The 12,955-nt window shown below is 38.4% G+C and overlaps 1 protein-coding gene across 2 annotated transcripts in view; it reads left to right on the top strand.

Annotated features, from left to right (window-relative positions):
- The window catches only part of ikzf2 (IKAROS family zinc finger 2), a 31,434-nt gene extending 19,516 nt beyond the window's left edge, over positions 1–11,918 (top strand). For both annotated transcript variants that reach the window (XM_042494477.1, XM_042494478.1), the window contains exons 7-9: positions 4,356–4,493; positions 5,459–5,590; positions 6,521–11,918. In XM_042494477.1, coding sequence (XP_042350411.1) covers positions 4,356–4,493; positions 5,459–5,590; positions 6,521–7,332 — 1,082 coding nt within the window. In that variant the 3' untranslated portion in view covers positions 7,333–11,918. The remainder of the gene's footprint in view (positions 1–4,355; positions 4,494–5,458; positions 5,591–6,520) is intronic.
- The last annotated feature ends 1,037 nt before the right edge of the window (positions 11,919–12,955 follow it).

The raw sequence follows: 12,955 nt of genomic DNA, 5'->3' as shown, positions 1-12,955 counted from the left end.
TAAGAACCTTGAAAAATCAATGAAATCAATGATCTGAGGACTAGAATGTGTCATCTGAAAGCCAAACCATGTTCATACAGACATAAAGGAAGAATGTGAGAGGCCCCTGCCTGGCTCAACATAATGCCAGCCTTTGTGATAAGTGTAATTTTTCCATTATTCAGAAAATTGCATGCTTTTAAATGTTCTTCAGATATTTTTCCTTCTAAAGCTTCTGTGTGACTGTGAGCATCTAATATAAGAACTACGGCAGCCAGCATAGCCATACATGCTAGTTGGTGACTCTCCATCTCATATTGTTGCTGGATAGATGTGCGTTTGTTTTTTTTTTGTTTTTTTTATCTGTGTCTGTTATAGACAGCGCTGTGAGTGCTTTGTGGTTAGGTACCAAGGACGTGCTGTTCCTGAGTTGCTTGACTAGCTAAGGAGGAAACTATCTGTCTGTTGAGAAATACATGGGGAGTGCTGGCTGTCTCTCTCAACTGTAACCCACTTTTCTATCAGAGAGGATGTGCTCTCCCCTCTTTTGCACCTTTGAAATCAAGGTCAGACAATACTGTCATTTCTGCCTGTGATGCCCCCACAAGGGTTACTCATACACAGTTCTCTTTTTAGATAGAGGTGTGTTTGGGTGTGCGTCCATGTGTTTGCATACAATTTCTGTGTGTTTGCATGTCTCTAATCTCTGTCCCAGTTTTTTCTTCGACGCTTCTCTTATGCATCTCTTAATATCTATCGCTCCACATCTGTCTTCCACCCTCAACCATGACTACTTTCCTACTTTCACTTCCTTTATTGTTCAACTCAGTTTGTTTGTCACATCCTCCTGCTCATTTTTTCCTTGCAAAATCATGAGTAGTAAGTTACACCTGTGTTTCTCTGGTCATTCAGTGCGGAATGTGAGGGATGTGACGTTGCCAAGTTGTGCTGTTGTGAAGCTTCTACGAACAGGGACTTTGGGTGCTGAAAACCTGGCAGGTCTGGCCTGGTGCCCTGCCAAGAAGAGCAGGTGTAGCCAAAAAGAGGGAAATACAGCATTGAAAGAGAGGTCAGGTGAGGGAAAATGTAAGACCAGAGTCAGAGTGAGAAGAGAGAACAAAAGTGTGTTGGATTTGGCTGTTACCTCTAAAGCCAGGTCAAATGTTTGAAAATGACGTTATCCAGTGAGGCTCAGTTGTCAGTGGGAGGATATTGCAATAAGCAGGCAAAGGATTTCACATTCTGTTAGAATTCAATTCGGGCAAGTTCCCATTTATTAGCCAAATGCAATCAGTCAAGTGAGTCTGAGTGCACAGTGTGGACCATTTGCATAAATAAGAATAGCGTCTGGAAGGTGGATTCTCAGGTCCATCCAACATCTGCGCAAGGTTGCGTGTGGGTGGTTATATAAATATGAAAAAGTAATAAAGTCTATGTTGTGTGTGTGTGTGTGTGAGAGAGAGAGAGTGTGTAGATGGGAGTCACTAAGAACATGGGAGTGATACTTGATTGAACACTGCCTACTCTACTTTTAGCAGAGTTTTAGTTTCACGGCTGGAAAGCAGCAAAGAAAATTATTTCCATGATGATGTTTCTTTTAGAAATTACTCTTTCACAACCCAGAATGAGTATTACTGCAATGACCCTGCAGATACACCCACCCATCTTTTAATAATATTGAAACCTTTTGTCCTTAGCCATCATTTTTTGTATCAGTTCATACTCAGAAGGAAAAAAAAATTACAATGAACCCTCCATATAGTTTTGAGTTCTGCTGATAAAATGTCATTCACAAACCAAAAGCGTACTGATGACGGATATGGCAGAAAACCTTTTTTATCACGCCTCAGGATTTACTAAAAAGAAAAGTGTCTGCTGATGCAAGATCGGCCATGACTGGCCCTGTCATTCTGTAACAAGTGGGTTTTGTTTGCCTCACACAAATCATCAAGAAGTTCTTTAGGGAAGAAAATGTAACATTTACAGCTCATGAAAAAATCAGTTTTGAGTAATTCTTCTTCTTGTAGGACATATTTAGTGCTTAAAAAAAAGAAGAAACTCAACGTCCCTTTCTGTGGGAGAAAGAGTGCTTATGTTCACGTGTGAACTATCACCTACCTCTAAATGTGTGTGTGTTTGTGTGTTACAGCCTCAGAGTCTCAGACTGAAACATGTTTGGTTTCTCTGTTCTCACAGTGACAAGAGCACCGTATCATCCGCAATTCTTCTTCTAGTAATAGCACTGAGATAGTCACCATTATCTCAGTGAATGTCTTACTACATCGCATTACTAATGATGGTGTCTGGGTCACAGCGGTATGCTTATGTAGCCTTCGTTTCACTCAGTCCCTTTATGAGTCATTACATTAGTTTTGAGAATACTCCACCACAGGAAGCAGACCTATATCAACAGCAGTGTCTGCCTGCGTAGGATTTTCACTCTAATACACTATTTTGCGATGATGGTTATGCATATTTTTTTTTAATTCATTCTCCTCAAGATCTCCTCAAAACAGCTTGTGTAATTTTACTGTCAACGTATCTGCGTGCTACGATTTGTGTGATTGACGTTACATACTAAACGTAAAGTTACATACTTAACCATTTGAAGCCTGAGCACATAGGCTTGATTTCTTTCAAAAACATGGGCAGAAGGCAAATAGCATTTCAACAAGAACTGGCCCAAAAAATAGCAAGAAATTAGTATAAAAAACATAATACAATTATAAGAAATACTAAATTACCTGAAAATAAGCTCACAAAAAGAAAAAAACAAACAAACAGATAAAGAGAAAAAGACCTCAAGAAAAAGCGAAAAAAAAAAAACATCTAATGTCTAAAAAAAATGTATTTATCAGTTTGCTGGACATTTCCTACCATGATGCTTCTTCTGTTATATTTTATGTGTTTTTGAAAGAAATCAAACCAGTTTTCAAAGGATTAAATGCTCATGGAAAAAATCTGAACGCAGCACAAGGAAACTGATGTCAATCCAGGTGTTAAAGATTTGAGAGTATTTTCACCGCTTTACAGTTATGTTTTTTCCATCATACAATTTCAATTTCTAGCAGGAAAATGAAACTATTATATCCCTATCATCAAAGCCAGACTCCACTGAGAAAAACAGTGATTTAACGTAAACAAACAGTGATTTAACTTAAACATGGAGCTCCTGATCTGCATGACTCTGGTGTTAAAAGTGTTTAGTTGGATTCACAAAAGTCACACACTGATTGAGAGAGTGATAGACAAGCAGCTTCTGTGTTCAGTCAGTTAAAAATACTTTTTTGGTCAATGTAGTGTGGTGGCTTTAAAGAGATCATGGTTGTGGAAACAAAGCTGCACATATTTGTAATATGATGTACACATAAACCTTCATCTCCAAACTTGGGGCGTACTGACTGCTATCTATTGTATTTAACACGTTAACTATGGATATGTACCTCGTACAACCCCACATCAAAAGATCTGAATTATCCATTTCACATTAAGTTACTCAGCTTAGGTTAAGGCAAGTAAAGTTGTGTAGGTTAGATGTAGAAAAAGAAACATGATAATCTTATTAAACTCAAAATTCGCTTGGTTTTACAGTCTTAAACACTGAACTCCTGGGGAACAGTCCACTACCACAAACTGCCTCCTTGCACAGACTTTTGGTCTTTATACTACTTTACTTTTTAACTCCCATCAGCGCATTGATCACATGATCACAGTCTTCCCGATGAAACAGAACATACACAAATTGCAGGCTCATGATGACATTGTTTAGTTGAGGCTGTCAATTCAAAACTATATGTCTTTATTATTTTTTATTTATGCATTTATTACACCACTTATCCATTGATCTATTCATTAGGAGATACAGAAAGTTGGATGGATAGAATGGTAGATGGGCTGATGGCTTGACTGAGATAAATCGGATGTGTCTTCATCTTTCCACTTGTCTAGGTAGGAAGGAATTGAATAAAATAGAAATGGCACAATGAATCACACTCCACCTCCATAGCAGTTTAACATTGGAGTTAGTTTCCTACCACCACCATGGGATGCATGATCAACTCGGCTATTTACTCAGCAGTGGGAGTTAGCTGTATGTTTCAGAGACCAAACGCAGACTTTATGGTACAACTATCTTTGTCGCCCACAGCCCTGTCTTTCTGTCTGGCAACAGTGTGGAATCCTCACACTAGTAGTGGAACATCCATGATCTCAGAGGCTCACTTTTGGTTTGTTTGTACTACTGACACAGAATTTACTACTACGCACTGCCTGAGCACTGTGGCAGGTTGCGTTATCTCATCGGATGCTACCCACTCTCTTATTCTGCAGCAGTGAATGAAATTAATATGCTCTCCCTCGGATGTCTTCACTTTTAGTTGGCAAACCACACAAGTGTAACTACTGTGGAAGGAGCTACAAGCAGCGAACTTCCTTAGAAGAACACAAGGAGCGTTGCCATAGTTACCTGCAGGGTATCGGCTTGGATCCCAATACCAACACTGGCCCTTACACAGGTGAGTTTTTTTTAAAACTGAAACCAAAAAAAATGAAGGTTGCTTAAAGTGTCATGGAAAGAGTAAAAAGGGAAAAATAAAAGGAAAGGTTGATATTGCAGGAGAAAATCAGTAATTAAAAATCAGCAATTAATCAATAACATTTTGAAATTTACTCAGTTAAATTATTAATTTGTTGGAATGAATCCAATTCATCTTGTATGGAAAAAATCTCTTTAAAAGAAGAGTGATTCTTTTAAAAGCTCCATTAAAACATTAATGCAGCACTGGTTTTCTTTTTATTTATTTATTATTTTGTCTTTTTTTCTGTTCATACATTTGTACAACTTTTGTAATTAACGCATAATCACTTAGCCACAAATAGCTCATCAACGCAATCATTCATTTTTGAAAGACAGTTCTGGCACACAGAAAACATTTCCCTTAAGATGAAAGGATGGTTTACAGGGTAAGAGTAAATTAAGGTTATGGTTAAATTTCAGGCTGTGTTAAAAAAAAAAATCTTTTGACATCCCAAGAAACTTGATCTGTTCATTTAGCATGTTATTTTTCAGTGTAAGGGAGTCACTCCATTGGCACTCAAACAGTGTTGGCAAAAATATTGATACATATATTTTATTTATTTTATTTTTTTTTTTAATTATTATTTACAATTTTTTCATTGTATCATTACAATAAGAGGGAGAAAGTGCAGCTGCTAGCTGCACTTTCTCCCTCTTATTATTAATGTTTACTCCAGTCATTCTGAAAATTGTAGCTCACATATTATAGCCCTGATATATTGATCTTTTAATTTAAAAGAAAATGCAATTTTACATCAGTTTTCCTCAGTGGCATAAATTGGATATAAATGTTTTACAATGTATTGTATCCAAGTTAGAAATTCCATAGTTGAGATAACACTATGCCAAAATATATTCTTCTTAAGAATCTATTCTTCCCGTCTACTGTCTCAACCTATCAAGGTGAGGTGCCTAAAGAGCCGAGGCCCATGGCAGAGCCCAACACCATGGCTTCCTTTGATCGGCCGCCCGTTATTGAAAGGTTGCACAGCAATGTGGGGAAGAGGAAGAGCACCACACCTCAGAAATTTGTGGGTGGGTATTTCAAACATAGCCGAGCCGTCAGTGGCTTTCTCGGTTTTAGTCAGTGAGAAGTGTCCACGAGGACCAACCTGATGCGCAGTATAATTTAATGTGACTTTCCAACTCCTCCATTTGTTTTTTATGAGTCTGACATGGAGATAGTAGTTAACACTGATGCACTGATGAACTACTATGCAAACATGAAAGAAATGTGTCATATGTACAAGCAGTTATTTAGACTTAACAAATGCTTTGTATGAATGCTTTTATTAATTTCTTTATCATTTAATACACTCTGCTACTTTTATGCCAAGAGTATTTGAAATATGTTGTACCAAATTCTTTGTTTTTGCATGTACAAAGTTCAAGTTAGTTTTTTCTTTCCTTATTCTGTTTTGTATCATACCACATTATATAATCATACACAGTAGCCCTGCCCAACTTATGAGCACTGATTTTTTTTTCTGAATTTGGTTTTATTTGCCGCACTATTAGAAAAAGAGATTGAGCAAGCTAGAGCAAGCAGTTCACAGAGAGGCAAGGAAATGTTTTTCACTCTGTGGTTAGGTACACCTGTAGCTTTGCCATTGTTCTTATCGAGAGAAAACAGCTCACCGCATCCCTGTTCTGGAGGGGTTAAACAGCGCAGTGGTAGATGGATGGGGCTTTCCACACAATTAGAATCGTTCACACTGGTTATCAAGCTCAAAAATATGAAAAACAAAGCATGAGATATCAGCAATATACAACTTCAACTGGCTTTAAAGGAAATTCCGTGACGCCACGCAATCGTCACGTTTGTGCACACCATTTTTCTCTCTTGTTTTTAGCTAAAATCATAAGTGTTGCCCTTTATTTAACCTATTATGTTTTGTGTCTGTGGATTAATCTCATAAAATCAGTTAGTTCCACACAGTCATAATGCCACTCTATTACACACAGGTGAAAAGATGGTACGCTACAGCTACCCTGAAGTAGGCTATGAGATGGGCCTTAAGTATGAGAAGCACGCTGAGATAATGTCGGCTCACATGATGGACCAGGCCATCAGCAATGCCATCACATATCTGGGATCGGACACTCTTCGGCCCATACTCCACCATCCAGGCCCCCCTCTCTCTATGGGCGAGGTGGTGCCCATGGTCAACCCCCTCTTCCACCATGTCCTGCCATTGGGCCAACGAACAGAGCGCCCAGGAAACTGTGAAACGCTGCCTCCACAGCCGCCTCAGCCCCATGACTTCACCAGCCATCCCACCACAAATGGCCCCAGTGCTTTAACCAGGCTGGGCAAGCTGCGCCAGCCAGGGCAAGAGGAGTCTCCCAACAACAGTGGAGTTGACTCTGCTGACTCAGCTCGCAGCAGCCCTCACGAGAGGCAAGGTTTCCACGGGAGCAACTTCACTCCTGGCCTCAGGTCTCGAGCCAGTCCAGCAGTGGTTTATTCAGGCGAGCGGGCGTCAGAAGCATCACCCAGAAGTGGGGCAGGAATGGGGCCCGGGATGATGCAAGCCGCCACAGAGAGGCCAGTGAGTCAGGAAGGGGTGCGGGTGTTTGGACGAGAGGGCCAGGAGTTGCGGGCCTTCCAATGCGAGCATTGTCGGGTGCTCTTCCTGGATCATGTCATGTACACCATCCACATGGGTTGCCATGGATACAGAGATCCGCTGGAATGCAACATCTGCGGCCACCGCAGCAAAGACCGCTATGAGTTTTCCTCTCACATAGTCCGCGGTGAACACACCTTCCAGTAAGGCGAGGGATCAGGATGTAGGGAAGGAATAAGAAGGGAAAGGAGCAATAGCCTGTTATCCGTCCTTAACCCCAGGCCGCTGAGACTGCACAGTTGAATGACACTGTAGACAAGTGTAGCACAATCATAGCATAGACTTCTTTTTAAGCTACTTATTGTGAATCTGAACAGTTGAACAATCATATGAAGGTATGGGCCAAAGACACATTTTCTACATATTTAATTAAAGGTTAACGTAGAAGAAGGAAGGTAAGTTGGTTTTTTTTTCTCTTAAAATGTTCGTGAATTGTATAACAGAGCAGCTGTCACACGACTTTGACTAGTTTTTCATTATTCTTCTTTGTAAATGTCTCCTGTTGCGCTTGTCTTGTAATCATTCTTTTGTTCCAAAAAATGTTTTCACCCTCAAGAAGTAATGAAAACATGCAAATGCAGTTCAGCAGATAGAATGTCACAATTAACACTTATGATGGAGCTAAAAGCTTTAGGTAGTCTCTAAAATTCAATGAAATAAAACCATTCTTGAATTCTTCAACAGACTAAATAGAAGTAAGATAATGAACTGGCTCACTTCCTGTGGCATATCACACAGGATCTGTGCAGTTTTCTTTTTTCTCTCTATTTTTTTCTATTACTTTCACCATGGCCCATAATGCTTATTGTTTTTCCTATGAACAATACACGTAACGATATGGTTAACTAGTGCTGTGTGTTCTAGCTGCAAGCAACTTGGTGTCCATCTGGACTTGATTGACAGTGGTGTGGTTTTCTCTGATCGTATCTATCTGCAGCTGTGGAAATTTAGCCAGCCGTGACGTGACATCCTCAGTAGGTCTATGGTTCTGTATTGCCATGCGTAACTGCATAATTTCAGTGCATTAGCTTATATTTCCACTAGGACTGTAGTGATTGAAAATAAGCTTTGAGAAATTACATTAATTCAACAACAATGTTTTTTTGAGGCTTTAATTGCTATAGTCCTGTAAAATGCAAGTTAAGAGAATTTGAAAACTTTGGATGCAAAATTTAAAGAGAGGTGTAAGACATTTTCCTATCCACAAGATTCTAACAAATGCAAATAAATGTTCGAACATATATATTTACAGAGATATTTAGCTTATGCTAACACCCTGAAAAGACTATATGGCTAGCTGATAGCAGAAAACTACCTCTTAGCAACCACTTTGTAAGATTCAGCTGATGTGATAGCCTTTGTTGAAAAACTTAGACTGACATTATTTTGCATAGCAGGGCTGTTTTTTTTCTTTTATTTTGTTTAACTTGACTAATGGGCCAGCTATGCTAGAAGCCAATGCTAGCAGGGCTAGCTGGCTAACTAAGTTTACATTTGCTATCGCAAATCATGCATTTTTGTAGGCTGCTTAGTGTTTTGTTTTTTTTAAAGATGTTTTTCGGGCTTTTATGGCCTTTATTAAATAGGAGCTGGAGAAATGACAGAAAACAGAAATGAGAGAATGGGGATGACATGCAGCAAATGGCTGTCGGTCAGACCCAGGGTTGCTGCGACAAGGACTCGTAGCCTCTTTATATAAGGTGCGTGCTCTACCAACTGAGCTACCCAGAGCCCCAGATGCTTAGTATTTACTTATAGAAAACATGTTTTTCCAATCATTAGTGGCTGGTGAAGTACTTGCATACCACTACTAAGCCAGAAAAAGAAGACCACCAACTTTCTGCAACTGGCTTGTAAATTTTGTACTTTTAAAACAAATTATGTCAAAAAAGCAAAACAAAACAAAAAAAATCAGCTCCAACTGCTTTGAAAATTTTTAACGGACATTTTTTTATCCTGTAACATTTAAAAGACTCATACTGTATTTTAATATATCATGAAAATTTGAAGCATGAAAGCTTTAAGATTTAAAGATTTTAAAGCTTGAAGTGTTATTTTGGCTTTCATTAATATATTATAGTGATAACATATGTGCTTGGCATACACATTTGTAATTCTTTTTATTTATATCTCATGAAACCATATCTGTTTCTTGTATCTGGACTTATTTCTCTCCCTATCAGCCTCTGTTCAGTTTGCACTCACAAGGTAGAACTATTGACCATGTAGCAAAATCCCAACAAAAGGAGAACAAGAAGGTATACAATGAGTAGCCTAATGATAATTGCCATCTCTGTGCCCCTAAAAGGTTCAGCCATGGCAGTGTTTATCCTCATCTTTTTAAAATAAATAAAAACAAAAATTTCTGAGCTGCAAAACTAAAGCATACTCCACAAAAATAACTGACCTTTTCTTTGTTTCCTTGGTTGCTCCTATTGAAATTTTTTTAGATGAAAGATTGTCTTGCTTGCAGTTTGAGCACAGATTTCTTAACTAACATCGTAGTTAAAAACAGGCAGACTTACACGCTTATATTGTGAAATGGCAGAGGGTGGTGACTCTTTGCATTTTGATGATTTAAAGTGATATGGCAATGGATACCAAAGGGATACAGGGTACTGCATGGGTTGCTGTTCTCTGATGTACCTCAGTCTATACTTTAGGCCCCTGTTTTTGATCTAATCCACTTTGTGCTTTAGGTTGGATGGCTGTGTGTATATATCATACAAGTGTTGTGGGTTTTTTTTTCAGTGCTTGGTTACAAGGTCAGGTAGGGTCTGCTTTATCGGTGCTGTTTCCTAGCACGGCAAAAACATGCTTATTTGTCATTGCCATTTTTCATACTATTTGTATGTCATGACAAATACAGGGAAATATCACAAACTCTGCACAAAAGTTATTATTGAGGTGCTCTGTCCTTTGCGCCTAACATTTTGCAGAGAATGGCAGCTGTCAGCTTTTTTGCAGCTGAACACCTTAAAGTTACTGCATAATGGGAATTGAGGGAAAAGAGAGAATTCTTGATGGTGGGCATTTGGAATGGTGTTGCCATATTGTCATGGGTATGACCGCATACAAAGTGCGTCAAAAAAGAGGACCGCATGAGGTAAAGTGAGAAGGCACTTCTCAGAACTGTAGCATTCCTCTTTAAACCTGCTTTGACATTAGTATGCAAAATGTAAATGGCAAGTAAGAGATTAGCCGCTTTCTATTTCCAAATCATTTGTCCATCATCTACAGTGTGTTCAATAACAGATTTCAATCAGTAAGGCTTGCCGCAGCTCTTTCATAGTTACTGTCTCTCCTTGTGAAACTGATAAGACTGTGCTTTGTACAGTTGGCCCTGCACTTTATGTCTCCAACCTGACTATTGACAGCTGTTTTTTTGCTCTTTTTTTTTTCTTGAAGTGTAGGTAAAGTGGAAAATAGTCATTGGCAGAACACAGGTCGGTCTTTTCTCTGAAAAAATCAGTCTTGGAGACACATTGCAAATTAAGTTTTGCTGTCTGATGACCATTTTTTATTTTAACAGTCATCAGAACAAGTCTGGCATTACTAGTTTCCTACTGGTCAGCATCATAACAAGTTGATAATTCTCTAAGGTTAAACTCAGTGATTTATTCCTCCCTGTTCAATGTCTGTCTGTGATCAAAAGGCAGCTTTTTTCTCTGTTTACATGTTGCTTCTCTTATGCGCAACTGGTGCCCAGCTAGCATAAAAAAGCCTAATGTCTGTAAAGTGTTGGCACTGGAAATTGTTTACACCTCGCAGCTGTGATACTGACTCTATACATTCCTCTATTATATCATTCCTTTATGTATTTATTATCTGAAGCCTTATCTGTTAGGAAAGGGGTCCTCCTAAAACAACATATTCTTTTAATAATGCTATGATCAGATGTAAATTAATGCTACAAATATTTTCTTCCTCAATCCCCCTGAAGAAGGAATACAAATAAACTGAGCAGAACTAAATTAGCATGAACTGGGTAAAAAATATGACAGGATGTTATTTTCTCAGTTTTCATTTGTTCCCCGGGTTATATTTGACTTTGGGGTACGTGAGTATTTGCTTCTTGATCTAATAGTAATGTAAAAAATACATCCTTAGAAATTCTTGAAATGAAGCAGCCATATGAATAAAGAAAAAACAGTAGGAAAGAAAGGTCATCTCCTTCTAAGTGAGGAGTTTACTTGAAAATCAAAATCATTGGTATTGTTTCAGACTGCGGGGATGTTTTTGTAAATCTTGCAAATGCGTGTGCTAAATGTCTATTTTTCTGCTGAAATGTTAATGCAAATAGTTTTGTGAACTTGTGTGTGTGTGTTTTATATTTTAAAAATGTTTACAAAATGTAAAAGGCAGGGTTCAGGTGAATTGTATTTTTTAAGAAATAATATATGAAAGGTGTATATTTTGGCACTGAATATTGAAATTACCCAGACACGCGTGCCGATCGATCATCTCTGATACTTTCCGATGTGAGGGCTCTCAGGTATTTGCATAGGTTGTGTATTTTTATGTCCTAAAATATGTGATTTATTTATCAAAAAGATGCACAGCAGTTGAAACTGTTTGGTAATTTCTTAACGCTGAGTGTGGTGAAGGAAGTTCGATGATTGATCAGCCCTGTTTTCAACATCAATGACGTAAACATGAAGACACACTGCTGTGAAGAATACAATGTATATTTTTAAGGCATGGGTTTCTCTCTATTAAAGACATGATTTTACTGTCTTGCCTGATTTTTTTACTTTTGAAACAGGAAGTCAGACTTATTGTTATAAACATGTAAACTGTATCCATACATGCAATTAAAATATTTTATTTTGGCATAATACAATACAGTATTTGAATCCTATGAAAGACACGCAAGGTGATATAACCTCTCTGCCACTGTTTTCAGGAATTAACCTTAAAATGCCAATTTCCTGCTCATTAATTAGGGAAAGACAAAGATACTTAGAGTGAGACAATCAAGGCCTGATCGTGAAGCATGGGGTTACACTGACACCAAAACAGTTGGTGGTCAGATGAAAGCAGTCGTGTGTCCACTACTGAAATGAAGGATATTTTAGCATGAACAAAACCATTTGGACATGTTTATTTATAAATATAATTACTTTTTTTTTTTTTTTTTTGGCCCAATCTGTCTGTCTACAGCTGGCAACTTCAGCTCCAGTGCGGTGAAAAAGCTGGTTGCAAAATAAATTGTTCTGTCCTTCAAATCATCTATCTTTACGTCAGGAATAATTTCTAGACCGTACTATATGGCCTTATAGTGCCTTGCTGTAGTTTGCAATGTAATGACTGATGTTTGTTCAACTACAGTCTTTGTCGATGAGCAGGTGGGCGCTAGAGCCTGTTGAAGCTTCTAAATGTCAGAGCAGTCTCCTTCACCCCCTTACTTCTTTAATCTGTGTATTGCACACACATACTCACACATTCACACAGCAAACACACACAAAAAATCAAAGCCGCCTGAAGGCGGTAGCAAAACTGAGAAGTGTAAAGCCTGAACAGACCCCAAACTGTATCTTTTCATCTTCACATTCTTCTATTTACCTGCCTGTCAGTTGATTGTTTGTTCCCTAGATCTTATCTCTGTTTGACTCATACTTTCAGCGCAGGGGTGATATACCTGCCCTCACTCTATGGTGCTCCTCTGACAGGAAGCCTTTCCCTAACACACTGCACATATGAAGGGGAAAAAAATGCTACATAAAGAAAGAAACACGATTATTGCATTTATTTTGAATCAATACAACAA

The sequence above is a fragment of the Plectropomus leopardus genome, chromosome 10, assembly GCF_008729295.1.
Source record: "Plectropomus leopardus isolate mb chromosome 10, YSFRI_Pleo_2.0, whole genome shotgun sequence".
Taxonomy (NCBI): Eukaryota; Metazoa; Chordata; class Actinopteri; order Perciformes; family Serranidae; genus Plectropomus; species Plectropomus leopardus.
This window is presented reverse-complemented; position numbering and strand designations above follow the sequence as displayed.